This window comes from Protopterus annectens, chromosome 9.part0, assembly GCF_019279795.1.
Source record: "Protopterus annectens isolate FY-2018-M chromosome 9.part0, PAN1.0, whole genome shotgun sequence".
NCBI classification, from domain to species: domain Eukaryota; kingdom Metazoa; phylum Chordata; order Ceratodontiformes; family Protopteridae; genus Protopterus; species Protopterus annectens.
The window spans coordinates 1051741702-1051768531 of NC_056743.1; the positions used below are offsets into that span (position 1 = coordinate 1051741702).

At 36.1% G+C, this 26830-nt stretch overlaps 1 protein-coding gene across 2 annotated transcripts in view; it reads right to left on the minus strand.

The window, feature by feature from the left end:
• Positions 1–21255: 21255 nt before the first annotated feature.
• The window catches only part of ITGB7 (integrin subunit beta 7), a 603012-nt gene continuing 597437 nt past the window's right edge, over positions 21256–26830 (minus strand). For both annotated transcript variants that reach the window (XM_044083856.1, XM_044083857.1), the window contains exons 15-16: positions 25360–25517; positions 21256–22292 (exon numbers count right to left, since the gene is read on the minus strand). In XM_044083856.1, coding sequence (XP_043939791.1) covers positions 22212–22292; positions 25360–25517 — 239 coding nt within the window. In that variant the 3' untranslated portion in view covers positions 21256–22211. The remainder of the gene's footprint in view (positions 22293–25359; positions 25518–26830) is intronic.

Here is a 26830-nt window from a genome sequence, read left to right on the forward strand (position 1 = left end):
ATATGCAGATTGTGATACTACATATATGATATATATTGCTAAATGTGAATTATGCACAGTATTTTATGTTGGCATGACTACAGGTAAATTGAAGGAAAGGATAGCTGAACATCTTTCTGATACTAGAGCTCAAAAAAGAAATAATGCTTTGTATAGACATGTTAAAGAAAACACTTTGCATCCTACATTTAAATTTGCATTATTAGACGTGGTATATGAAAAGAAGAGTGTTGATGACCTGAAACTGATGTTAGAAAATAAAGAATATAGGTGGATTTATGAATTTACAGCTGGTAGAGATCCTGGTTTAAATAACACTGTTACTTTAAAACCTGTATTGAAATCAACGCATTTTAGAAAGTAATTACTTTTTAAGCCATGTGATGAATTGTAATCTGTTTAAGAATTTTATTGCTTTTATTTTGTAACAAAACATGTGAAAGGAATCACCGAAAAGCGGTTTGAGCTTGTTTTATTAAATAAAGCATAGTGTTTGATATAAAACAACCTTTCTTTAGCGTGTTATATGAATGGATTTTTTTCAGGGTATTTGTTTTTGGTTTAGTGCTCATGTTTAATCTGTAAATTGATTATTTGGGTTTACTGAATTAGATGAATCAGACAATAGCTCCATGTTGGAGGGTGACTGTGCCATAGATTTGCATGGACTGATATGGGAAACATTAGAATGGTTAGTTCTAGCTGCAGAATGTTCACTTAAATAATAATAATGAGCCACTAATGAAATGTTGCTTATTGTGGCTTTGTCATGTCTGAATCACAGATTATTGCCATTGTATTATTAGGCAAGTATCACATTACCCGATTAGTGCTGGCGGCGGTAATCTTTCTGAATCCTGGGCAGAGTCATCATAATTTCTGAACACTGAAATCTAGAGTTGAGAATTTTTTTAAACTTGAAACCAGTCTGTGGTTTCATTCTTTTAATTTCACAAAGATCATAGGTGCTAAACATACATACACCCACATGGAATTACTTACCTTGGTTAAAAAAATCAACAACTTTGACTGCAAGTGGGTTGACCACAATAGGGTGACAATGCAAATTTTGACAAGCAACTGCATACGGATAAGGAAAATCCTTGCTGCATGCAAGAAAAAAAAAATACACAAATATGTTTGTTTTTGCAGGAGCTTTGGGGTGGGGATCTGTGCCCCTACACTGCCAGATAATTATTTATATTAACTCTGAGTTCGCATAATCCCTGAGGAAAGGGAATATTCCCATATATGGGGGTTGTCAATCTAGCATACCTAAAGACCATTTGCATAAATGACTGCAATATAGTTCTCTAGGAGATAAATTATGATGAAATATCCAAACTTAACTTGGTTAGGGGAACTGAATTTCTCAAACTCCCATTGAAACTGTTTATCTAACAATCATATGGAGACAACATTCTTAAGCAGCTAGCAATCTGAAGTTTAGTTCAACTTGTATATAAGACTTGTAGCACAGCAAGCCTGGACCATAGGGGGCAATTGCTTCAGGTGCAAAGTGCTGGGCGCAAGATCAAGAGGCTTGCATTTAATTTCTTTACCAAAATGCTGAAGACTTTTGAAGACCTTAAATATTTGAAGAGTAGAAGGGATGGGGTTTTAGTCTGTGAGACCAGCACAGGGTTCTAGTTGAGCCAGCTATTCCTCTGCAAGGCTACCATAAATCACATGATACCGGGCATTATGTTATAGTACTCTACATGTTCAAATCCATTATTACTGTACAGGAAATACTTGTCAACTTCAGAAAGTTCATCTAGATTAAGTCATAGTACTCTGTCTTCAAAAAAGAGAGGGAGTTTATTAACAGATGTTGAAAATTCTACAAAGGTAATTTTATATATAAATGTGTGTGTGTAAAAAAAATAACTGGAGTCGTGGGATTTGGCAACAATCTTTTACACATGGTTACCCAAGTATGAAATGTTTTATGAGACTTTTGACAGTTTAATAGATATGTATATGCACACTTGAAAACCTTTGTTCTGTAACTAAGCACATCAACCTTATCTGGTGGGACAGAAAAAGGAGATTAAGTACCTTCATTTTTAAATAGGCATCATTCACATCTTTTATTTTATTTTTTATGTATCCTTTGTTAACCAGCTTAGTCCTACTAGGCAAATAGCTGCTTTTCAGGGGAGACTGAAGGTGGTATTTATACTACTAGGTGAAATTTGGCCAGGGCATTTGGGACCTTCCCTTACTCTTTGGAGCTGCTAGATGGCACTGGTGGGTTCATAACAGCAGCAAGGAAGAGGTCTAAGGGAAGCTGCAGCAGCATAGAGGAGTAGAGAAAAACTATGGAGAGTTTGGAGGTGGAAAGTGAGAATTTGGATAAAATTTGTTTGATATGGAGTTTCAGAATGTAAACAAAGATTCCTTTGTGGTGGTACTGCAAATGAGCAGTGTTTAGCTGTGTCCACGGAAAAGGAAGTAAACAAGCCTGTTGAAGTGGTGCAGATAACACAACTGACATCAGGAAGGCTTGCAGATGATGTTCTATTAAAAGTAGCTGAGCAGGATGATCCAGGTGAAAGTTCTGCTGTTTCATGGGTTGAGAAAATTGTTTTGGAAATGCTGAGGATGGTAATGGTGAAAAGAAACCAGGTGATGTGGCAGCAGAGAATGTAGCAGTGACAGAAAGTAAATAAAAAAGCAGGAACAAATTGAGCAGGTGTTTGGTTTTCTGGCAGCAGATAATGCAGTAACTAAAACATGGATCACAACTGCAAATTTAGTTTACTTGATGGATGGATGGATGGTTGGATGGATGGAAAATCACATACTCTAATGTTAAAGATTGTAAATACCTGACCTCTAAACCAGGAATCATCAGTACAATTGATTACTGGCTCATGTATAGAAGCCAACTGTAAGAAGAGACACTATAGTACTGAATACTTGCTCACAACATTGTTATTTAAGCTTAATATTACACAGATGTGAACTACCTAAGAAATAGAAAAGCTGGAAAATTGGCACAAGCAGGCAGTGACAGAATTAAAATAATGGATTCAACTTTTCTGGCAAGATAGGGAAACTAATGTTAGCATAACCTCATACCACATTTTTTTATTGATCTAGTTAAGAGAGAGAGAGAGAGAGATGGTTACTAAAATCAAATTTCATATCACACAAAGGCTCATCCAAGTATTAACATCCTGGAAACTAAACTACAGACTCCAGAGTAAAATTACAGATAACATTGTACAGTTAAAGGCTTGTTACAATAAATAGAATGTTATATATTACAACTTAGAGTGATACAGTCATCTTGAATCTATAAAAATGGGATAAGTATACCACATTTTCATGGAAATGGATCATTTCCCCTGGATTTTTGGCTAAGAAAGTTAGAGAAACAAAGGGGAAATACACATCATAAATAAAACAAGATGCAGCATACAGGACATTAATAAAGTAATAGCAGAATAATATGAATATGATTTTAAAATAACGGCTGTGTTTGTGTAGCTAAAATGATACATTTCTTAGCGAACTACAAGACACCCAAACTAAGTAAGATAGAAAAATCAGAGCTAGCACAACCTGTCAGGAAGAATTTGTAAATGCCATAGATAGTCCATCCCCAGGGAGAGCACCAGGGTTACATTAAATAACATAAGAATTTTACAAAAAGGTTCAAAATCTAATCACCTATTTCCTTAGCATAATTTTATCAAGAGACAGAAGCCGATGATCATCTACAGTCGCGAACATTTTAATGTTTTTAAAGCCCAATAAAATACTTCCTTGTCAAAGAACTACAGACCCATCTCCCTATGCATAAAGATTCAAGCCAACAGATTGTTCTAAATGTTCTAAATGCTGCTCCTGTGGTTTCCATACTCCATCAAGTTTTTTTTTTTTAAAGGGCATACTTGTGGTCCAGACCTAATTAGGTTTTGGTAAAATATACAGAGAAAGGTAAAGTTAAAAATGCAGAGGTGATTTTGATTGATTTCCATGCAAAGCTTTTTGCACAGTGAACTGGGCATACATTTGGATAGTAATAGAATATGTGAACTTTCCAACTGACTTCATTGCTTACCACAAACTATTGTATATCCCCCCCCCACCACACAGATTAGTGCAATGGAATTATTTCTTACACAATTCCCATTACTAGAGGAATAATATATAGGTGTTCTTTTCCTTTTATTCTGTTTGTTTCTGTTACCAAAACATTTGTAGGTTTCCTGGAAAAAATCCCATATGGGGGATTCTTATAGTAGAAACAGACATTTTAATTTCAACACAGTTCCCAGATTCTTAGACTTAATAAATAAAAGTTCTCTTGAGCAGCTGGTAAATAAACTTACTATAAGATTTAGTCTTCTTGAAATGACTCTTGCTTTTACTACTCATGTGGTAACCCATTCCCTAGTAAAGTCTGACTGCAAACTTATGACATCTCGCTTTAAACTCCAAAAAGCCCCTGTAGCAAATCCCACTGAATTTAAGGACTACAAATGTAGCAACTTAAACCTACTCTATGAAGAAATATCAAAATTAATTTATGATTGCATTGTCCCTGACCTTGATATAACAGCAAGTTTTGATTAGGAATTGTACATTCATTTAGAAAGATGCATAGAGCTAGCAATTCCTACCAGAGCCAAGTGCCATGAGAAATTCAAAAACAAATCACATTGGTGGTCTACCACCATAAATGAACTATACAACCAAGGAAAGAAAATCCTTAAATTATTTAGTAGATCCAAAGCTCCCTTTTTCAAGGATGATAGCAAAAATATTACAAAAAAAAAGGTAAAAGGTCCACTAAAGAAGCCCATGAACTTAGATGCAGTGGTGATGCCCTGTCATAAAGATAGCCTTATAGTTGAACAAGGTAAATATTGATCTGTCAGTCTTACAAGCCTTATTTGCAAAATCATGAAATGTATTATAACTCCATAAACTACAATATTAAAAATCTTATTAGAAAATACCCAGATGTTTGGCTTTTTGATAGGTAGATCTTATCTATTTAATCTGAAACTTCTTTGAAAGGATCACAGAGGCTGCCACACAGTACACATGGCATATCTTGAACTAGTCAAGGCCTTAGACATCATTCCCCATGCAGACATCATACAGAAGCTAAATGCTTTAAAATATGACCCGTATGTTGTAAGATGGATAGCAAACTGCCTGAAAGACAGAATCCACACAGTGTAGGTTGGATGTGCCGCAACAGAATGTATGAAAGTGACCAGCAGTGCCCTTCAGGGTTTGGTGATGAGACCTTTCATTTTTGGGATTTTTCTCTGATCTCCAAGCAGAAAGCCAAGACCTTTAACTAGCAACATTTGTAGATGACTGCAAACTGGAGGTTGTTGTTAAGTCACCCCTTGATACCAAACCTTCCATAATGAACTCTCCCTAGTATACTCTTTGCATACTAAAATATGCCCAAACTAAATGCTGAAAATGTAGCGTAATCACTTTTTCTAGACAACCTCCCCATCATATTGTATAAACAGCCCATCACAACAAGATGAACTTGTAGTTAGGGACCCAGCAACTTGAGTTGCTAACACCCTCTCTTGTGACTATCAAATGACAACATTTTTTTAGGAAATCCTTTTTATTTAGCACAGCTAATTGCCAAAATGGTATCATCAAAGTCTAAAGAGATAATCACTCTCTTGTACTCAGCATTAAACAGACCAATTTCCGAGTACAAGGCCTCTCTAAAGAGATAATCACTCTGTTATACTCAGCATTAAACAGACCAATTGTCGAGTACAAGGCCCCTCTAAAGAGATAATCACTCTGTTATACTCAGCATTAAACAGACCAATTGTCGAGTACAAGGCCCCTCTAAAGAGATAATCACTCTCTTATACTCAGCATTAAACCGACCAATTGTCGAGTACAAGGCCCCCTTAGAGATGTACCTCATTAAACATAGGAAATAGAAAGACCCCCAAAGTTTCTTGACCAAAATTTTAACAAGCCTACAGTCCCAGAGCTACCAAGAAAGGCTGGAATTACTATCTTTTTACTCAGTGTCTTACATACATTTGAGGGGAGATATCTGTCTTACTTACTATGAAATTGGTCACCCAGTCCTGGACCTCCTATACAAAGACCAGACACAATAAAAAATAATATCACAAAGAGGGAATGTAGAAAAGAAGATTAGTAAAGTAGAAGTTAAAAAAAAAAACAGAAGTTGAAGTTATGGATTGCCTGCGAAGTGAAGGATTTGCTGTAGAAGGTCTAACACAGGTTACATCACAGCATGATGGAATGAGTCCCCAAAATAAGGAGAAACAGGAAGATCAGGAAACATCTGAAGAAGAAATATGGACATGGGAAAGAAAAAGAGATTTCATATGGTGTAATATCTGTGCAAAGGAGAAAGCAAAACTAATCAATACAAAAATAGCATCACCAAAGGTATTTGAAGAGAAATGCAGGCAAAGGAATCCAGACTTGGAAAACTTAACAATACAAAACGTAATAAAACAAAGAGGAAAAGTAGAAAAGGAGATTAGTAATGGAGAAGTTAAAGAAATAGAAACTGAGGTTATGGAGTACCTGCAAAGTGAAGGATTCAGTATAGAAAATCTAATTCAGAAAGCACCACAACAGGATAGAGCAATGGACATCCAAATTAAGGGGAAACCAGTGGAATGGGAAGCAATTGGTCAGGTGCCATATGAAAATATTTTGGAATCTTCCACAGAAAACCAGTATAAACATTCACTTGAAGCTGGACAGCAAGGGAAGGAACAGGAAACTGGAAACTCTGATGCAGTCAATGTTGAGGAATGATAGGCCAGTGAGTTCCCATATGACAGAGCGACGGATGACAGAGGATGAAATTGAAGAGAATGTGCCACAGGAAGATGCTATAGAACTTTTCCTAGAATGCCCACAGGAAATGGAAAACAAAAAATATGCCCTCAGTTTAGAAGAAAATGAGCTAAGAGAAGAGTTGCTTGATTTAATAGACATAGATAGACATATTAAAATCAATGAAAGAAATACACTGCAGAAGGTTAATAAAACCGAAAAAGTCAGAAGTTTGATAAAACAAATGAACACAGTAATTAGGACTGTCCATAGAGATCCATGCAATATAACATAAGTAAACCAGATGTATTACTGTGCGGATAAATTTATAACTGATAAAGGTCTACCACAAGAACACAGGGTAGTGAGGGAAAGTAAGGGGAGAAATTGAATACCATCATGAAAGTACTGAATAAAGAAAACTGTAAAGCAATTAAGACACGAAGTGTCACTGTTAGAAGAATAAAGAAGAGGGAACAGATCAACAAAAATAATTAGAAAGATAGGCACAATAAAAGTAATGTGCAGTATTAGAACAGATAAGGATCTATCATGCACTGTTGCAAATAACAAACTAAAAATCGCTGCACAGGCATAAAAACTTAGAAGATACACAGATAAATATAAAGGAAAAGTACCAAATAAGCAATTTACTGATGGCCCAAAAAAGTTTCATACAGAATTGGGAAACAAGTTAAAAGAAATTGAAAGACCACCAAAAAAAAAAAGAAATAGCTATATTTTAGAGAAGTATTTATGAAGATCCTGTGGAACATAACAAAGATGCTAAATGGACAGAAGTAGTAAAAGAAAAAATAATAAGTTTAAAGGTACAGGATTTGAAGTGGGATGAAGTAACAGCCAGACTGAGTGAAACAACGTTCAGAAAAGCCTCTAATTGGAAAACCCCAGGCCCAGATGCAGTATCTACTTTCTGGTTAAAAGTATTAACATCTTTGCATGAAGATTTAGCCATAAGTAAGTGCTATTTATACAGAACAGATACCAACCTGGCTAACAACAGGAAAAACAATGCTCCTATTTAAGAGTGAACCAGCACTCAGGAGACAGGCTGTTTAAATATTTAATTTGGCATCCATAAAGATATCAGCATCAGCAAACCGGTTTTGGCTAAAATACCATAGCCTTCTTCAGTGCAAGAAAGTAAACACATGGTGCATTCTGGTATCCATTTATATAGAAAATCCTTAAAGTGACAAGCACAAAAATCACTTATATAAGCTTATAGTATGTAAACTTATAATATGTAATACTTGTCCATATCCCTATTATTCAAACACAATTATATACAAAAACTTATGTTTCTAAAATAAACATTTGAAATAACACTTTTAAACAAAAAAAAAAAAAAATATATATATATATATATATATATATATATATATATATATATATATATAGGGATGAACAACTAATAGCTTATCAGCATGAATTTCAAGACATTTCATTAAGCCTGGGTTTAAATAAAGCCCCTAGCCTGGTTATCCAGGAAAATTCCATATTATTCAATTTTTCATGCCAACCTGCTTTATTGGCCCTGTGCAACTCTATTTTATCAATAATAACAAATCTGAATTGAGCCGTTTTATGTGTCCTAGTATGTTTAAATAGTGCATTAGACAATTTGTGATTTTTGATAGCACTTAAATGTTCACTGATACGATATTTGAGTGGTCTAGATGCTTGTCCCACATAAAATGCAGAACAGGAACAAGTGGCCAAATATATCACCCAATCCGTGTTACATTTCCCAGAAATGTTGATGTAATATATTTTGGGAGTATTCTTGCTGGTAAACTCCATGGTTTTGTAAATATATTGGCATGCACTACAATGTCCACAGGGATAACATCCTCTCAATTGGTCACCCAATATAGTGGTTTGTATTGGTCTAGGGGGATTATATCTCTTATAATGTGTGAAATAACTGTTTAATGTTCTTCCCCTCTTATATGAAAAAGAGCAAGTGGCCGGTAGAATTTCACCAAGATGTTCATGAGCTCTTAAAATCTCCCAATGATTATTGACAATTCATCTGAAATGGGGAGTATTGTTACCAAATGTGGTTATAAACCTGATTCTCTGGTCACTGTTATTTACTTGATTTGCTTGCTTATAACAAAGCAATTCTGACCTAGATGTGTTTCTAACTTGGTTTTTGGTTTGCATAATGCGATCTGGGTGATAACCCCTTTCAATGAACCTCTGCGCCAAATCATTTTCACATACCAAATGTGCCTCCTGAGATTAAAATATGCGTTTGATCCGCAAAAATTGTGATTTGGGAATGTTGTTGATGATGTGGCGGGGATGATTACTGGTGGCATGAAGAAGTGTATTATATTGTGGGAATTTCCTATGAACTTTGGTAGCCAAAGTATGATCACTTTGTCTAGAAACTACCACATCCAAAAATATTATTTCTTGATATTGTATTTGTAATGTAAAATGAATGCCCATATCATTGTTATTCAAATATTGGATAAATTCATCTGCCAATTCCAAATCACCCCACCACACCATCCAACAATCGTCTAAATACCTGCGCCAAATTTCCAGTTCCTGAATATATCTATTGTTGTTAGAGTCATAAATATATTGATGTTCATAAAAGCCCATAAATAGATCAGCATAAATGGGAGCAAAAGAAGCTCCCATAGCCGTACCCCTCACCTGCCAGTAAACCTGCCCTTGAAAATGGAAAACATTTTTTGTCAAAACACATTCAGTTAGTTGTATGAGAAAATGGTTAAATTCAGGGCTATATAGCTTGGCTTTATCCAACCAAAATGCAACAGCCGATATTCCTGCATTGTGTGGAATGTTGGTATAAAGAGATGTTACATCCAGCGTACATAACCACCAATTAGCCTCCAACTGTGTGTCTTGTACTATCTGTAAAAATTCTGTTGTATCTTTCAGCCTAGATCTAACCAACTTGAGCAATGGTTTAAAATGAAATGTCAAAAAGGCAGATAGGGGTTCAGTCAATGAGCCATTATGTGATACAATGGGCCTACCAGGAGGATTAATCGGGTCCTTGTGAATTTTAGGAAGCAAATATAAATATTGGGCCTGGGGATCCGATACTTTCAGTTGTTTACGTGTATTACTAGTAATGATATTATCCTCCATTGCTGAATCTAACATGGAATCAATATAACTTTTAAAGTTTTTAGTTGGATCAACCACAAGTTGAATGTAAAACTTGACATCAGACAATTGTCTAAGAGCCTCAGCATGGTACCTAGATGAGTCCATCACCACAATAGCTCCACCCTTGTCTGCAGATGTAATAACAATATCATGATTAGCTTTTAAATCATGCAACGCTTGTTCTTCATCGAATGTAAGATTATATTTTCAAGACTGGTAACTTAAAGAGAAGTGCAACTCCTTAGTCGCACATTCTTTAAAAATAAGGAAATGTTTATCCATAGGTGGCTGAAAACTAGATGGACCAAATCTAAAATCTGTTGATCTTTGAGAGTCAATTGTATCTGAAAAAAATATTTTTAAATTAATCAACCTACAAAAATCATTCAAGTCATTGATCAATATATGTTCAGGAACGGGCGCAGCCAGCACAAAATTCAGACCTTTGTTCAACAGTTTTAGTTGAGCATCAGAAAGTTCAAAAGATGAAATGTTATATACATTGTTTATTGTTTCACAATTGTTTGTAATAATGTGACCAAATTTGGTCCCCTTACGTCTGTATTTTCTCCCACCCCTACGTTTGCTAGATCTAAAGGGATCAAGGAATCTTCAGACTGTCTCCTTTTGGCTGCTGGGGAATCTTGGAGGGGAGGGCAGTCATAATCAGTATTGGATGAAGTCTCATCCTCAGATGTCCCATTCGTAGTGGTAGTATGTTTCTTGAATATGGATCTGGGTCGTTTTCGCCTGTTATTTGTCCTGAAACTGGAGTCATTAAATCTGACAGTTTTTTGTACCATGAAAGGTTTACCCTTCTCATAATCTGCCAAGTCATGGTTAAATTTAACCAATTAATCCTCTAACTGTGCTAAGTCTTTAGCCAAATGAGAAATATGGCTATGGTAAAAAGACTCTGATTCATATTAATGGGCTTCTAAACAATTTTGATGAATTTCAATGGCTTGGGAATCTATAATGCATTCATAATATGATATGAGAGTATCTACAAAAAGCATAGAAGCCCTATGTTGGGTTTCAACCCATTCCTGTGACAATTGTTGCTCAGTCATGCCAACCAATGGTTGGATCCTAATTCTGAGTCCACGTGGTGTGATATCTTTGGTTTTATAAGCTTTAAATAGCCTTAAATGCCATATGTTTGATCTTAAAGCCCTCATATTCTTATTAATTTTATGAAAAACAGCATTACAAAGTGTCTTAGCATCCTGAGGATTCTCCTTAGATGTATTCATTCCTGGTACATTCAGTCCAAAAACTTCAAGGTTATCCCTGTTGGTGTTTTATACATTTTGGAACCCTGCACTCGTCCTACGTGTGTGTATTGGTCTCTTCCTATTTAAGAGTGAACCTGCAAGCTACCCCAAAAATTATAGACCAATAACTTGCCTTCTGACGACGTATAAAATATACACTGGAATTGTTGCCAATAGAGTTTATAGTCATTTAGGAGAAAACTCAATTATGGCAACAGAACAAAAGGGCAATAATAGAAAGTCATACGGAACAAAGGATCATTTGTTGTTAAATAAAGTCATAGTGGAGAACTGTAAAAAGGGGAAGAATCTAAGTATGGCATGGATTGACTACAAAAAAGCATTTGATAGTATCCCACATTCATGGATAAAAGAGTGCTTAAAAATGTATAAGATACACCCTGCACTGATCGACTACATTACAGTGACCATGCTACAGTAGCAGAGCACTTTGCAATTAAGCCATGATAAAGGACAAATTATTATTTCAGCGATAAAAATTCAAAGGGGATATTCCAGGATGACTCTTTATCATCTCTGCTATTCTGTCTTACCCTTAACCCATTATGTTGTCTCCTTAACTGTTTAGGCCATGGCTATAATTTGGCTCCTAGAAAATAGAAAACAACAAAGTGTAAAAACTTCTCATTTTCTCTTTGTCAATGATTTAAAACTGTATAGCTCATCAGATGAGGAATTAAAAGCAGAACTGCAAGTTGTCAAAACTTTTTCAGATGATATAAAAATGTCATTTGTCTTGATAAATGTGCAATAGCAACCTTAGAAGGAGGAAAACTGCAGCACCAAAAACATCAGTTTGGGACAAGAATGTGATATAAAAGAATTTGCGCAAGACGGAGTGTATAAATAATAGGGAATTGATGAAGGATCAGCAATAAAACATGAACAAATGTGAATAAAACTTAGTAAGGAATAGTTCAGACGACTTAAATTAATCCTGAAAATAGCACTGATATCTAGGAACAAAATGCAAGCTATAAATTAATTTGTTCTTCCTGTCCTAACTTTACAGTTTTGGAGTGACTGACTGGCCCCAAAACATGTTGGATAGATTAGACAGGAAAACAAGAAGGGTGCTTCATGCTCACCAAATGATTTATAAAAATGAGTGGATACCAAGGTTATATAGGTCCTGTTCCGAAGGAGGGACGGCGGGCCTCCTTGAAATTACATGTATAGATTTGCAATCGTGGAACTTCACACATATCTGCTGACCTGACAAGACCCAAATGTAGTAAAAGTTTTGAAACATGAGGAGAATAAGTCTAAGATGACTTTTCTGCTTAATCTAGCAGAAGCATATCGGCGTCAAGCAGGAATGGAAGTCAAACCGGAAGAAGATTAAAATCAGGCATCAACTGAATGTGCCAAAAAACAAAAGAAAAATATAAGGTAAAGGACCAGATGAGAAGGCAAGAAATGTGGAGCATGCATAAATACAGTTGCAAGTATAGAAGACTTCTGGAGGAACCTCATGTTGATCAGGATCAAACGCAGGAATTTTTAAGGAGATGTGAATTCAAACCAAGAGATGAAAGGTTAATATTGGTGGCCCAAGATAGTGGGCTACATACATGTTGATTTACAAAATGTATTGAACATGTGGGAGAAACAGAAAAATGTAGGTTTTGTAAAACAGAATTGGAAACAGTTGCACACCTCATTGCTGGTTGTGACATACTATTGGCAGAAGGACTGTTAACCGAAAGGTATAATAATGTGGCAAGACTGTTGCACTGGGGATTGTGCAAACATTATGGTATTGAAGTGGCTGAAAAGCACTGGAAACATGAGCCACAAAGCGTCATAGAAAATGATGAAGTTTACATCACGTGGGAGCATCCATTACCAACAGTTCAAAAGATAGATGCTAGAAAACCGGTTCATGAAAAGAAGGCAAAAGTAGCATTGATTACTGAAATAGCTACACCCAGTGGCTACACTGTCTTGTGTACAGAAAGACACAAAGTTACAAACTATCAGGATTTGCAGGTAGAAACGAGAGCAATGTGGAGTAAAGATACCCAGATAGTTCCAGTAGTAGTAGGAGCAACGGATCTTATAAAACAAATAATCTATAATCGCATTTAGATATGTTAGGAAGTCGCGGTGGCGTAGCGGTAGCATTGTTGCCTCACAGCAAGAGGTTCTCCCGTTCAATTCTCGGCTGGAGCACCTTCTGTGTGGAGTCTGCATTCCTCCCCATAGTCGAGTGGTGTTTGAAAGACATGCGTAGAATGGGCGTGCCTTCGTTGAAGGTTGGGCATTGAGCTGGCACCACGGCACCCGTAAAAAATCTACTATCAATCATTAGCGGACCGGAGTTCGGCTGTGGCGACCCCTAACCAGGAAAAGCCGAAAGAAGAAGAACAACAACAACCAATACATGTTACCCCATATGAATTGCAGAGGGAGTCATTACTGGCCACAATGTAGGTGCTGTGAAGAGCACTTCTGGCTGACATCAAAGACTGAAACAGTACTAATTTCATGAACTTTAATCGTATTTTGACTTAGGAATGGGGCATATTTGGACATGATAATGTTTTAAAATAGAAATTCATATGCTTTACCGGAAACATTGGATTGATAAAGGCATCATTTTTGTAACAGATTTATAAGACTTTAACAAATAAGACTATAGACTTTAGTGTAGTCTAAGCATGTTTCGGAAGACTTGGGTATATTGTTGACAATGCCTACAGTTAAGAAAAAATAAATTGGTTGTGTAATCTTAGCACAAGACATGAATGCCACCCTCGCATTTGTTGTAGAAGTTAAACATTTCATAAGATAAGATATAGTGGATGACATCAGGAACAAATATAAATTACTGTAGGTAGAAAAAGTTCACCAAATGGATGGAGTAAAATCTGGCATAATTATATTGAACTGAAGCTACTTTATATCCATTTGTTCACTGACTGCAAACTGATTTATTATTGGCTGTCCTCTGGTCAGATAATCTTGGAACCATGCAACCCCTTCCTGTACGGACAGATGATTATATTTATTTAGTATGACACGTGCGTGGGAAAATAATTGATGGTATGGAATGGGCCACAAATTCTCAACTGTAAGATAAAGTAGACATTGGCTCTTGGCTATTATGTTCAAATCATTTCTAGGTTATACTATAAAAAGAAGGCAAAATGTGGCTTGTGATCCTAGCTGTTACTTTTATAATAACCACTGGTGTATGCCTCCACCACCCCACTTAACATGAAATCAGGACAGCAATACCGTTTCCTTCCAACCTTTCCCTACTGAAATTATAAAAATATATCTAAAAAAAGCTTAAGCCAACGACCCTAGCAGCAGATCAATTACCTGCAGAGTATCTAAAAATCTCTGCTGAAGCATCTCCTATCCTGTCTCCATCTAAAATCTTAGAGATATGCATTCACACTCAATTGCTATACTATCTCTTAACTAAAAGCTTCTAACACCTAGCATGGATTCCGACCAAATTATATCACTACGACTGCCCTGATGTCCTTTACTAAGACTGTTAATCAGCATAGAAATGATGGCAAACTTGTATCCTCTATCTTTCTTGACATATCCAAAGCTTCTGATACTGTCTCTCACAACAAACTTGTAATAGCTCTTTCAGAACGTAAACAAAATGCAAAAATCAAACCAACGTGTTCCACAGCAAGGCAGTCCTTTATTAAAAATCCACAAAGTAAAATAGATGCTAAAAGCACCTCAGGCTAAGTGCTTTCAAGCCTGTTCGTATTCAGGCAAAACATGCTTAGTCTGAGGTGCTTTTAGCATTTATTTTACTTTGTGGATTTTTAATAAAGGACCGCCTTGCTGTGGAACATGTTGGTTTAATTTTTGCATTTTGTTTGGGATTGCCACATTGTTTTTCTGACTAGAGGATGCATTTCCTGATTCTTTCAGAACTTAAGCTTGGCTGTTCCGCAGTTGCATGGTTCCAGGATTATCTGACCAGATGACAGCAGGCTGTTAAATGGCCACAAAATCTTTCTCCACTTCAGTCAGTCACTGTGGGAGTTCCACAGGGTCCTATCCTAGATCCTTTCCTCTTCACCTTATTTACTAACAATCTTCACACTTCTACTGTACATGCTTCCCTTGTCCAGTACGTAGATGACTCAACTCTAATATGTGGTGCTCCCACACTCCAACAATGTCAGTTTATAACCCAGCAATTCTTCTCTGCAGGAGAATCATAGCTGGCTAAGGCACAGCTCATTCTTAATCCCAGTATGACTAAACTTATGCTTTCTCAACCCACAAGAGCCACTAACCCCACCTTCCTTCAACAGCTCATCAGCAAATAGTGCAATTTTCTTTACAGCATCCCATACCAAAGTTCTTAATGTAATCATAGACAGCAACATGAAATTCAACACTCACATAGCCCAGTTAATAAATAAAGCACACAAAAAAACTCTGTTTTCTACATAGACAAAAACAATTTCTAACAAACAACACAAAAGTCACCATTGCTAGGACTCAGCTTGTCTCTACCCTCCTCTATGCATTTCCCATTCTCACTAACCTAAAGAAGTCAGATTTAAGTAAACTTGACACCTGCTACAATAAAACTGCAAATTCTGCCACAGAATCTACTTATAGAGCTCATCACTTCCTAGCACTAAAACAACTCACTTGGTTAGAATTCCACAATCTCCTAGCCTACAACCAACTGACTACGGTCCATCAATTACTCTGTCAACCAGATAAAACTCCTGCTCTTCTTAACCTCCTCCATCTACTAATCGTACCCTGTGTTCCACTAACAAAGGTATCTAAAGCCAACAACACAGCTGGCGAATCCCTTTACTCTAACTACAACTCTGGAATTCTCTGCCCCTAGACAAAAAAACTACCCCCAGCACGACTAAATTCAAAAAGATCCTTAAAACACATTTAACTAATACATGGATATGCTCCTGTACAAACCCTGGCTAAGAAAAGTTATATTTAACTACTGACCACCCTAGGAATTGTAATATATAACTATTGTACATTCATACCTCTCAACTGTACTGAATTCCACAGTATTTACTATTTGAGGGCAAAATAATGGGGTGCCATGAATTTCCAAGTGGCCCCTTCAATTCCCGATTTAGCACCTTGAGTAACACAACTGTTTTTCATTTTATCCTTACACCAGGAGCATCTCAGTGTTTGTTCCACTGTAAAAGAATTGTTCAGTACGAAAACAATTAAAAATTGGATTTATTTCATTTAGATTTATTGAACATGTATTTTTTGTCATGAGGATATTCTTCTTGTGGCTTTAAACTCTTCTGACCTGCAGAAAATTCCTCATTTTTTTCAACAAATTAGTAATTTTCCCTTTTTATAAATTGCACCACCATTAGAATGTCCACTTCACTTAATCCTGCAAACTTACACTTCTACTCAGTTGCTTAGATCATCTCAGAAACAAATAATAAAGGTTACAAACCAAACAAAAGAGCTGGGCAAAGTCTGTACTCCTGTACTATAGCCAAAATTTGGAACTCACTACCCTCCCATATAACTCAAATGGAATCTTCAAAACTCTTTAAATCATTACTCAAACTACACTACCAGAAAATCTTATCCTGTCACTGCACAACAATCAGACCCTCTTAGCCACCCTATCCCTTGCTAAACTCTCCTAAGTGACACTCACATTTCATGTCATTATATTCTTCTGCCCTTTACTGCCTGACCTTTTCTCGCCTTCTACCTACCTCATGCTAAACTATTCTAAGTGTCACTCACTTATCACCAGATCACATACCTCTGCCCATTACTGCTTGACTCTACTCTCTTTCCTGCTTTCAAACCTACTGAGAATTTTTTTTCCAAATAAAGAACTATACACGTTTCATTTAAATGTTCCATACTGAATGTGCTATGTGCTACTACAAAGGTACATAATGTGCAAATGTTATTTAAATGTTCTGTGTTGAATGTACTATCACAATGGAATATAATGTACAATTTTTTTTCTTTTTGAATGTACTACCATGGAGCTTTTCTCCCCGGGCCTCCACTCAAAATGGGTCAATGGCTCAGTGGACTTTCCCGGTCAACAAATGTCAATAAATAAATAAATTAGTAATATGCTTATAGTGCAGCATGGAGTTGTTACAGGTACAATATACTATGTTAACTGGAGTTCATGCAGCACAGATAGTAACACTGAATTTACCACATGCATACCTCTCTCATTCGTTCACAGAATGTCCAGGCTTTTGCCTTATATTTTTGATCTGTTCCACATAAAATTTATGCTTTTCTTGCAAATCACAGAGAATTGAAGTGACTAAATAAAGACACACATTTGAGTTTCAGACTTCATATACAAACAAATACATGCTATTCCAAAGCATATTATCATAGGAACCTTCTAAGTTTATGAGAGCAATATTTAAAACTTGTCCCTATTTCTGGACCCCCCCCCTCCATTATTTTTGCCTTTGCATAGATTTCTTGCACTAAAAGAGGTGGGGAGGTATGAATGGTAGACAACCTTACTCCTTGTTGAGTAACTGTGCAGAAAAAAAAACTGAAGGTAAAGAAGCACTGCTTTGGTGGAGAATAGTCAGGATGCACCCAGTGGTGTGAACGTTGGCTCTAGATGATTGTCACTTTTGATGTGACACCCTACTTTTTGGCTTTGTCCCTAACTGTTGAGCAAAGACATTGTGAGCTGTAGATGGCATATAATGCTTTGCAAATGCAAGTCACACACTAACTCAATAAGGGTGGATGTCATTCACACGCTTCCATTTTCTGACCTCTGTAATATGGCGGAAGGTCTGGTAGTTGCTCTCCAAAGCGTTCATGGAAACCTCCATTCTCGCTTTTTTGATGACTGTCAGCAATTTGTCAAAGGGGAAAGTGCTGTGTGTAGAAGGTGCAGGATGTCCTTTTAGTAGGTAGGTCACTACCTGTGGCATTGGGGGTTTTAGGACATATGTTGTATGTTCTGTAGTACTAGGTAACTTTTGAAGATATGACACTCAACAGTTTATGTGGTAGGTTTGTTTATACCACTAGCAAATGCTTTTATAAGTGTGTTTATAAAGTTACGCGAGTGTCTACACATTGGATAATAAAATGTTTACTATGAGTTTGATGTGAGTCTCTGTTGGAGATCTGATTTATTTCATGAATTCTACAAGCCCTATTGTGTTGGTGTTACTTTTTGATGCTATCAGGATAGAGCTGTATCTGGCAGTGATTACTCGCATCTATATATGTGTAGTGTATACATTTGTTACTTGACTACATGTTTATTGTTGGAAATTGGTCTTGGATGTAGCTTTCTCAACCTCTTACCTCCAGAACCAGGGACAGATCCAAAATAATAAGAGACGATTTAAGGTTGTATTTTAAAAGCTAGTAAAAAGAAAACTGTAATAACATACATTTTAGACAAAAGACATCTCTGAATGTATTGACTGCCATTATTTGTTAACTGTAAGTCACCACTTTGTATGGAGAAGTCATAGATTTTAGGGGGAGTTCTGAGCTACATTCAGGGATTTTTAAGAGAATATGGTTTCTTGGATGCTTTGCAAGTCTGTAAAGTTGGTGCCGGCCTAAGCAGCCTTGCTGATGTAGAAAAAATGCTAACATATGAATGATAAGCAAATGTTGGACTTGCAAACTATTTTTTTTTAAAGTATTTAGTTAGTGTTATTACTGCACAACATGGGGTGTGGTTGTGGTGCATTGATGGTGTAGTAAAACTAATATAGTTTTGTGTACAGACAGATGTTCAGTACTACAGTTTGGTATGGGCTGCTTATACCCTAGCTATATGTGCTGTATGCTAATTTCTTTTGCAATTTTATATGTTATTTATCCTAGTTAAATAAATATTTTGTACTTTCCCATACTTCTCAATCTCTCAGATCAAGAAATCTGGACAAAACCAAAAATAATGGTGGGACAAAGGCCGAAAAATAGGGACAGATTTTAAATATACTCAGATTGTTGCTAGAATAACAGGGTTTGCATTATTATGTATTTTCTGAGGGATATGAAGTCTGAAATTCAAATGTCCGCCATTATTTATTTTTTAGTGACTTCAATCTTCACGTTGGTATCCCAGAATTCCACTGGAGTGGGCAGGGTTACATGATTATGTATGCAAATTTTATGTTAGTCAATGGCCCAATTTTTGTCCAGTTGTACCTACTTTTCATTGATCTTTGTCCAGATTTTCGATGTTTCCAGGTTGAGGGGTATGTGTACCTTTTATGATCTCTGTACTTTTACTTAGTTTTTTGACCTCATCAAAATCTGGCTACATTACTGTTAAGACAGTGTACTGTAAAAATGTTGCACTGTCAAGATGTAAAAAGGTTGCACTGTCTGTTCTATGTCTTTGTACACATATAATCATTTGACAAGCTATAAAATTGTTGTAGTGTCTGTTCTATATCTTTGTACACATATAATAATTTCATTTTTCTTCATGTATATATCTTTAATTGTTGCTCCACCAATCTATCATTGTACACTTTCTCTCTGTATTAATTGTGGAGCTTTTCTCCCTGGGCCTCCGCTGAAAAACGACAGTTTGTCCTGTCGGACTTTCCTAGTAAACAAATGTAAAATAAAAAAATAATAAATAAAATAAAAATAAATTGCTTTTATTTTAAACTCAATACAAAATGGTTCCAAAACCATTTTTTAACTTTTTCCAACTTTAAAAACAAATTTATGAATTGAATGATGATGCTGTAGATTTAAAAGAATGATGGACAATCCAATATTCTGAAATATTATTGTTTAATTATCTTCAGTTGGTTTAATTACGTTAATCAATATATTGGGGATAGTGTAGCATCACATTTAATCATTTTCTGTTTTCCTTTTTTTTCTATAGGCAATATGTATCTTGGAACTCAAGTTTAAATTATCTGAAATAACATTTTGTTTGTTAAAATAGAGAGAATTTTAAAAAAACTCACATAGTAACAATTAGATATTCTTATTATTTCCTTTTACTTCTGAATAAATGTTAATAAGACCACTGACTAAATGCAATGCTATGATTTGTATTTATTCTTTGTAAAACATCAACAACATGGAAGCTGTAAAAATATTCTTCTAAAATGATTTACAAAATCTAGCACCTTGACTATACTAACAGATAAAGTACATCCCTATTCAGTAAAAAGTAGACTTTTAACAGGTGGTGTGGTAATGTTGTATACGATCTTTAACAACAAGGTCCAATTATGTTTAACTGGAACTCACATGAAATGTCCAGTATGAATACTAAGAATAAAGTATCTTTATGAACTCTTCAAACAGCAACACAAAGAGTGGTTTCCATTTTTTGTCAGTATCTTTCTAGGTTGTGAAGCAGTCTACCCCTGGAAATTAGGACATTACTATATATTTCAGTCTTTAAGCATCAATATGATTCATTGATGTGGGAATCATAACTTTCCTACTTGGACTGAAGAATGCAAGGTCTGTGTAATATAAGTAAAGGAAGCAAGCTCCTTTTTGACTCAGCTCTGAAGTCTTGATTCATATACTCTACTGCAATGAAACACTGAAACTCAAAAGCTTAAAAACTTTACCCAAGTAAATTCTGCTTTCAATTAGCAATGTTTAGTTTTACTCTAGAACATTCTATTGTCAGTTGAGTTGCATTCCTGCATAAAAATGCATAACGTGTTTATTATTATTATCTCATTTTATTTGAAAAAACCAAGCTGTTAAATGAAACTATGTAAAATCTGTGAAGCTCAGTATGAAATAGTTTGTCTTTCGGCTTTTCACGTTTAGGGGTTGCCACAGTGGAACTCCGGTCCGCTAATGATTAGCAGTGGATTTTTACGGTGCTGAGTTGCCAGCTCGATGCCCAACCTTCAAGGAAGGAACACCTATTCACGCATGCACCTACCTGCATGTCTTTAAACATCACTCGACCGTGGGGAGGACATGCAGACTCCACACAGAAGGCGCTCCAGCTGAGAATTGAATGGGAGAACCCCTTGATATGTGGTGACAACGCTAACCGCTGCACCACCACGGCTAAGCTCAGTATGAAATTAGTTAACAAAAATATAATACTGCCAAGACATGGATGTCAATTGCTTTGCTGGTGTCCGTGAGTGATGCAGAGAAAACATTAAATACTCACTTTGAGTCTGCCATTCATGGTGTATTTTTCCACAGGAAAAAAAAATATAGATATAAAATGAATTGTTTATGACTGGCTTATTTAATATTGCATATATGTTGTAGCTGTCCATGAACTGGTTTAACAGACGCATCATTTCATTCATCAAGGTAACTGTGGCCTGCTGATTCTTTTTTTCTGCCTTGTCACAAACAATGGTCATTGGGCATCCAAAATGTAATTCTTCTCATGTGGATTGCAACAATGAAAGCAAACATTATGCAGTTGAAAAATGTTCCAACACAGACTACTTTCAGGTCAATTTTGCATGCAAACAACTTTGTGCTCATCAAGTACAAGTAATCTAAAGTAAAAGGATACACAATTCATTTTACAGTCTATACGTTGAAGTTAATTTTTCTGCCCTTCAAAAGGTTGTTTCTTGATGTTACTGTTCTTGAAGAACTAAATTATAATAAAATGCTAGGCAAATGTGGGCTCTGTCAAAGAAAACATGCGCATCATCTGTCTAGCTAACTGCTTATGAGTAAAAGCATCACATGTTAATGCTTTCATTTGTTCAGCAAACTATATTCTTAAAAAAGCTGTTTTCTCCATTTTGACACAGTAATCGCTTTAAGAAACATGTTTTTCCTTTAAAAAAACAGTAAAATAAGCACTGCTTTTTATGATGAGAATGGCTGGATGACATGTTTTGTTTAGTTCTCTGTACAATGGTGAGAGACAGCCCACGTGTTTCTTCGATGAGACAAAAGATATCAGTTATCGGTATCATTATCATCCTGAAATTTTGGATTAATGATTGTTGTGGTTGCACTTTTATATAGTGGATTATCAGCCTGTTAAAAAAGTAAAAGTAATTATATTGTTGTTGCCATTTGTATAGAGGAACATAAAACTGCAACGAGAAAAAGAAACATGAGAAAAACAAAATCCACAAAACATCAGAATGTATGACTAGTGTGACCAATAAAACTGTAAAAAGAACGCTATAAATAGATGAATGACATTTAAGATAAAGAAAATCTAATATGATGCTGATTATATCATAACCACAGTATTGCTTTCCTTATTTGTTTTTGCACGCTTTGCTGCAAAATGTAAGAACACAAAGTGCCAGATGCCTTGTTTGTAGTTTATAATGTGGTGTTGTCTTATCAATGAATGTGAATTGGGGTGATTACTGTCTTTTGAGAAGTTAATATTTCCTCATTACACCCTTCATGTTTTGTACACGTATTCAGTGCAGAAATCTTAACAGACCGTGGGTACTCCCACATATAAAAACTCTAGTTCATGCTACTGCTAAATTGTCAGGGTAGTGATTGACAGATTCTTCTTAGTATAATTAATAATTTTTACATACCAAAATGGGATTCCCATTCTACAAACTGTGAACCCCCAAAAGAAGGTTAAAGATGCCATCAAACATAATTGCTTCTCGTATATGATAAATATTTTTAGGCACAATAAAAAGGCTACCACTGATGACCAGTCCTGTCCTTAATCAACCACTTTATTAATAAACAGCCAATTTTTAGTAGCATGCTTAAATTAAAGTTTACAACTGTTCTGAAATATAAATACATAAGATACTTAAAAGTTAAGGACAGTCAAAATATAAAACAGAAGCAGTTATAATATTAAGAAAAATATGTGGCATTGGAAAAATCTTATTTAGTTAAAGTAAACTTTGCTGTAAAAATCCCTTTGATACACAACATCATGACTACCTTATATCAAATATTATACTTAAACGGGTCTACCTGAAAGTATTGAAAAGACAGATTGTCAAAGACTAGTTCATTCACATGACATCACTGAATTCACTAAACATTGAACACTGAAACCACAGAACCTAATCCCAGGAAGTGAAGCACTTGGCCACCATGGTGAACTTTGTCCTTTCCCCACTATAGTACGATCTCAGAGTAGGAACATTTAGTTGGGGGGTGAAGCCCCCCCCCCCACATTGGTGGGTTTTACTTGCTGCGTTTTTTTTTTTTTTGCCCTGGTGGCCAAGTGGTTCAGTGCCTAGGGTGTTTGATGTTTAGAGGATTTGGCAATGTCGTCTCGATGAAGCAGTTTGCAATGATGTGACATTTCAATGTTGTGAATTTCCACGTGCAAAACTATATGACTCTAAATAAATCATTTAACCAGACAGAACTCCTAGGTTGTCCCTGAAAAGGACAGTTGTGTCTAATAGGTTTGCTTGTTTAGAAAAAATAAAAAAAGAACAGAAACACTGGTACTGTCTTTGACTAGATCACAGAGCTCAACATTTAATTTAACTAACTTACAAATCAGATTTGCCTTAAAAAAAAAAAAAACACTAAACTTGGCAAGCCTACAGTACACATAAGAGCTACATGGATAGTTTATAGTGTTCAAAGAGGACTTAAGTAACACCAACAGAAGTGCACTAGTTTGCTTTCCATTGGAGTATATCCAAAGATGTTTTATCTCTTCTGAATATGGAGTATATCCAAACATGTTTTATCTCTTCTGAATATATGTGTGGCATAATTAACAATAGAAAATATATGTGACTGGTTTAAAACACTTTACTTAAAGGGTGTATTTTAGCTGTTTTCTAGGTCTGATAAAGTTCCTATTAAAAAAAAAAAAGCAAACGAAAGCACTTAGCTGAAACAATTATGATGGTTCAGTGTAGAGTTTTAACTGCATTTTGTCATGCTTGCATTCACCAGGGCTGCTTGAGTACAGTGTAGGTTCCAGCAGTTTCTTTTTAGTAATAAAAAACATGTTCAAGATAGTTGTCGGTTTGCAATTACAGTAATTCAGTTCACATGCATGAAATAAATACATTTTTGAGATATCCCTCTTCTTTACCATCCATTCAGTCCGGTAAGGAAGAGGGAGTTCTATTCTGCACCCATCCACATGAAGGAAAGTAAGCCTGTGGGTACTCAGGCATATGTGTGACAGACATCTTGATTGAAACACTGCAGCAGTAACCCTCAGTATATGGGCTATATAAGGGATCATGGCAGCAACAGTGCTACACAACCATTATTTACAGGAACACTGGCAGAAGCAGTGCTGTCAGCAAGCTCAGGCCTCAGTAGATTATCACAACAACAGTACCACAATGAGGAGAGCAGATGCTATGTTATGTGGTTACTTCTCGTGGGATTAGTTCAACATTACTACATGGTACACGAACAGTACTTTGAACCATGGGGACAGGAGTACGCAGAACAGGAGTATCTGCATTAGGGCAGTAACTGAACTTGCAATGTCAGCAAGTGCAGGCAACACAACTACATATCACATTTACAGGCCTTGAAAATCAAGAAAATTGGAACACAAAAGTACATAGTGATGTAATTAAGGAATTTCAACAGTCTCAGCTTGAGGAAAGGGTTCAGGATTGTGCTGCAGTTTTCCTCCACTGAGTCCTTCTCAGTGGCCATCATGGCTAATGAAAACCATATAGTTTTGTTTGCCATTTTGTAGGCCACCTTAGTATCATTGCAAGGCATGCAAACTACAAACAAGACCAAGTAAAATGAAATAATACCCAAGATGGTGTGTGCACATTCCCAAGGCTGCCCATATACTTATGACAGCTACTGGAAGCAACAGCTGAAGTGATAAAGTTCTTTTAACAATGTCAAAAAGAATGGCAGCATCAAGAGGAATGAAACACGTATAAGAACCTCATATTAGAGAATTCTTGACTGGACTTTCTGTTACAAAGATGGGAGTTTAATTATATGAATCCTTCAAGTTAAATCTCTTTGTTACTTTTATCTAATATACTGTTTGAATGCAACATTTATGCAAATAGTGTGCGACTGCTTGGACTTACTGTATATAATTGATTAGACAGCTGTGTCTCTGGATATTGTAAAGGATGGGGGGTAGAAATAAACTTACATCTTGCCACTTGACATTCTGTCTTTCTTTTTCAAAGCGGTGGAACTCTCGTCGATCATAGACTTCGACCATGACTCTGTACACAATGATAAGCATCATGCCAATTAAGACTATTCCAGAAATCACTCCAATAATAATTGGAATTGGGTTAACTTGTTCTGTAAAAGAGACACAGAGAAACAAATATACATGCATGACTTATGTTTGCTGGTGTTGAAGTCAGGATCAAATTTACTTACTTTGCGTGTTCTTACTTTTGTTCTTGTCTGCATAATAACATTAACAATGAAGTTTGTCTTAATGCTACACAGAATCAGGTATAGATAAACAAAATAACTTTATATCATATGTTGTTGTTGTATCTTTCGGCTTTTCCCGGTTAAGGGTCGCCACAGTGGAACTCCGGTCCGCTAATGATTGGCAATAGATTTTTACGTACCGAGTTGCCAGCCCTGATGCACAACCTTCAATGAAGGTGCGCCCATTCACGCATGTCTCCACGCAGAAGACGCTTTAGCTGAGAATCGAACAGGACAACATCTTACTGTGAGGCGACAATGCTACAGCAGCACCACCACCGCAGTTTATATTGTATGGCTCTGTATATTACTTGCAATTTGTGTGCCATTTGCCGAAATTAAAACTGTTTCATATATTGCATCATCACCAAGTGTTCTGTTACATTTCAAACAAATTCACTACATCACATTTTTTTTTCAAAATAAAATATAATAATAAATAGATTCATATCTTCATAGATATTTCAAGACCACTGAGCCTCATGAACATTCTCACCTTAACAGAACTTTCAGGCTGCAAGGCTGCAACTGTTTTCCTCTCTCTATACACACACACACACACACACACACACACACACACACACACACACACACACACACACACACACTTGGGATGTCGATTCTGTATGTCGTAATTGTATACATCCTGACAACCTTCTAGTGGGGAAACATTTTATACAAGTAATACCACTAGAAGCATTGATATTTTTACCATATTACCTGTACCACCGAGGGAGTAATTTATTTAGTACAATGCATATGTGGAATATTTTTATATTGGGAAGATATTGTACATAGTAAAATAATAAATTAGTGCACATTTAAGTGACATTAGATGCAGTAAACAAACTGGACTTTCTAAATATCTTATTGAACATCAGCAAGCCCATTTTGATTTTATGGGAATTGCTATAGCTGTTTTCATTAAAAATTATATTAAGGAAGTCACTTGCTTCTCTGGTGGCACAGAGAAATAAAGCCATGACTGCAACCCAGCCAACCTGGTTTGTATTTAATGACTCTGCTGAATGGCAGAGCAGCAGGGAAGGGATGGGAGTCTCAATCCTTGGTGGTAAGCCTAAGGGGAGGCATGGTCCAAAGAAGGAAAGTTCCCCTAGATGCAATTAATAAGGGTGGGGGGTGGGGAAAGGGAGGGGGGGGGAATAAAAAGA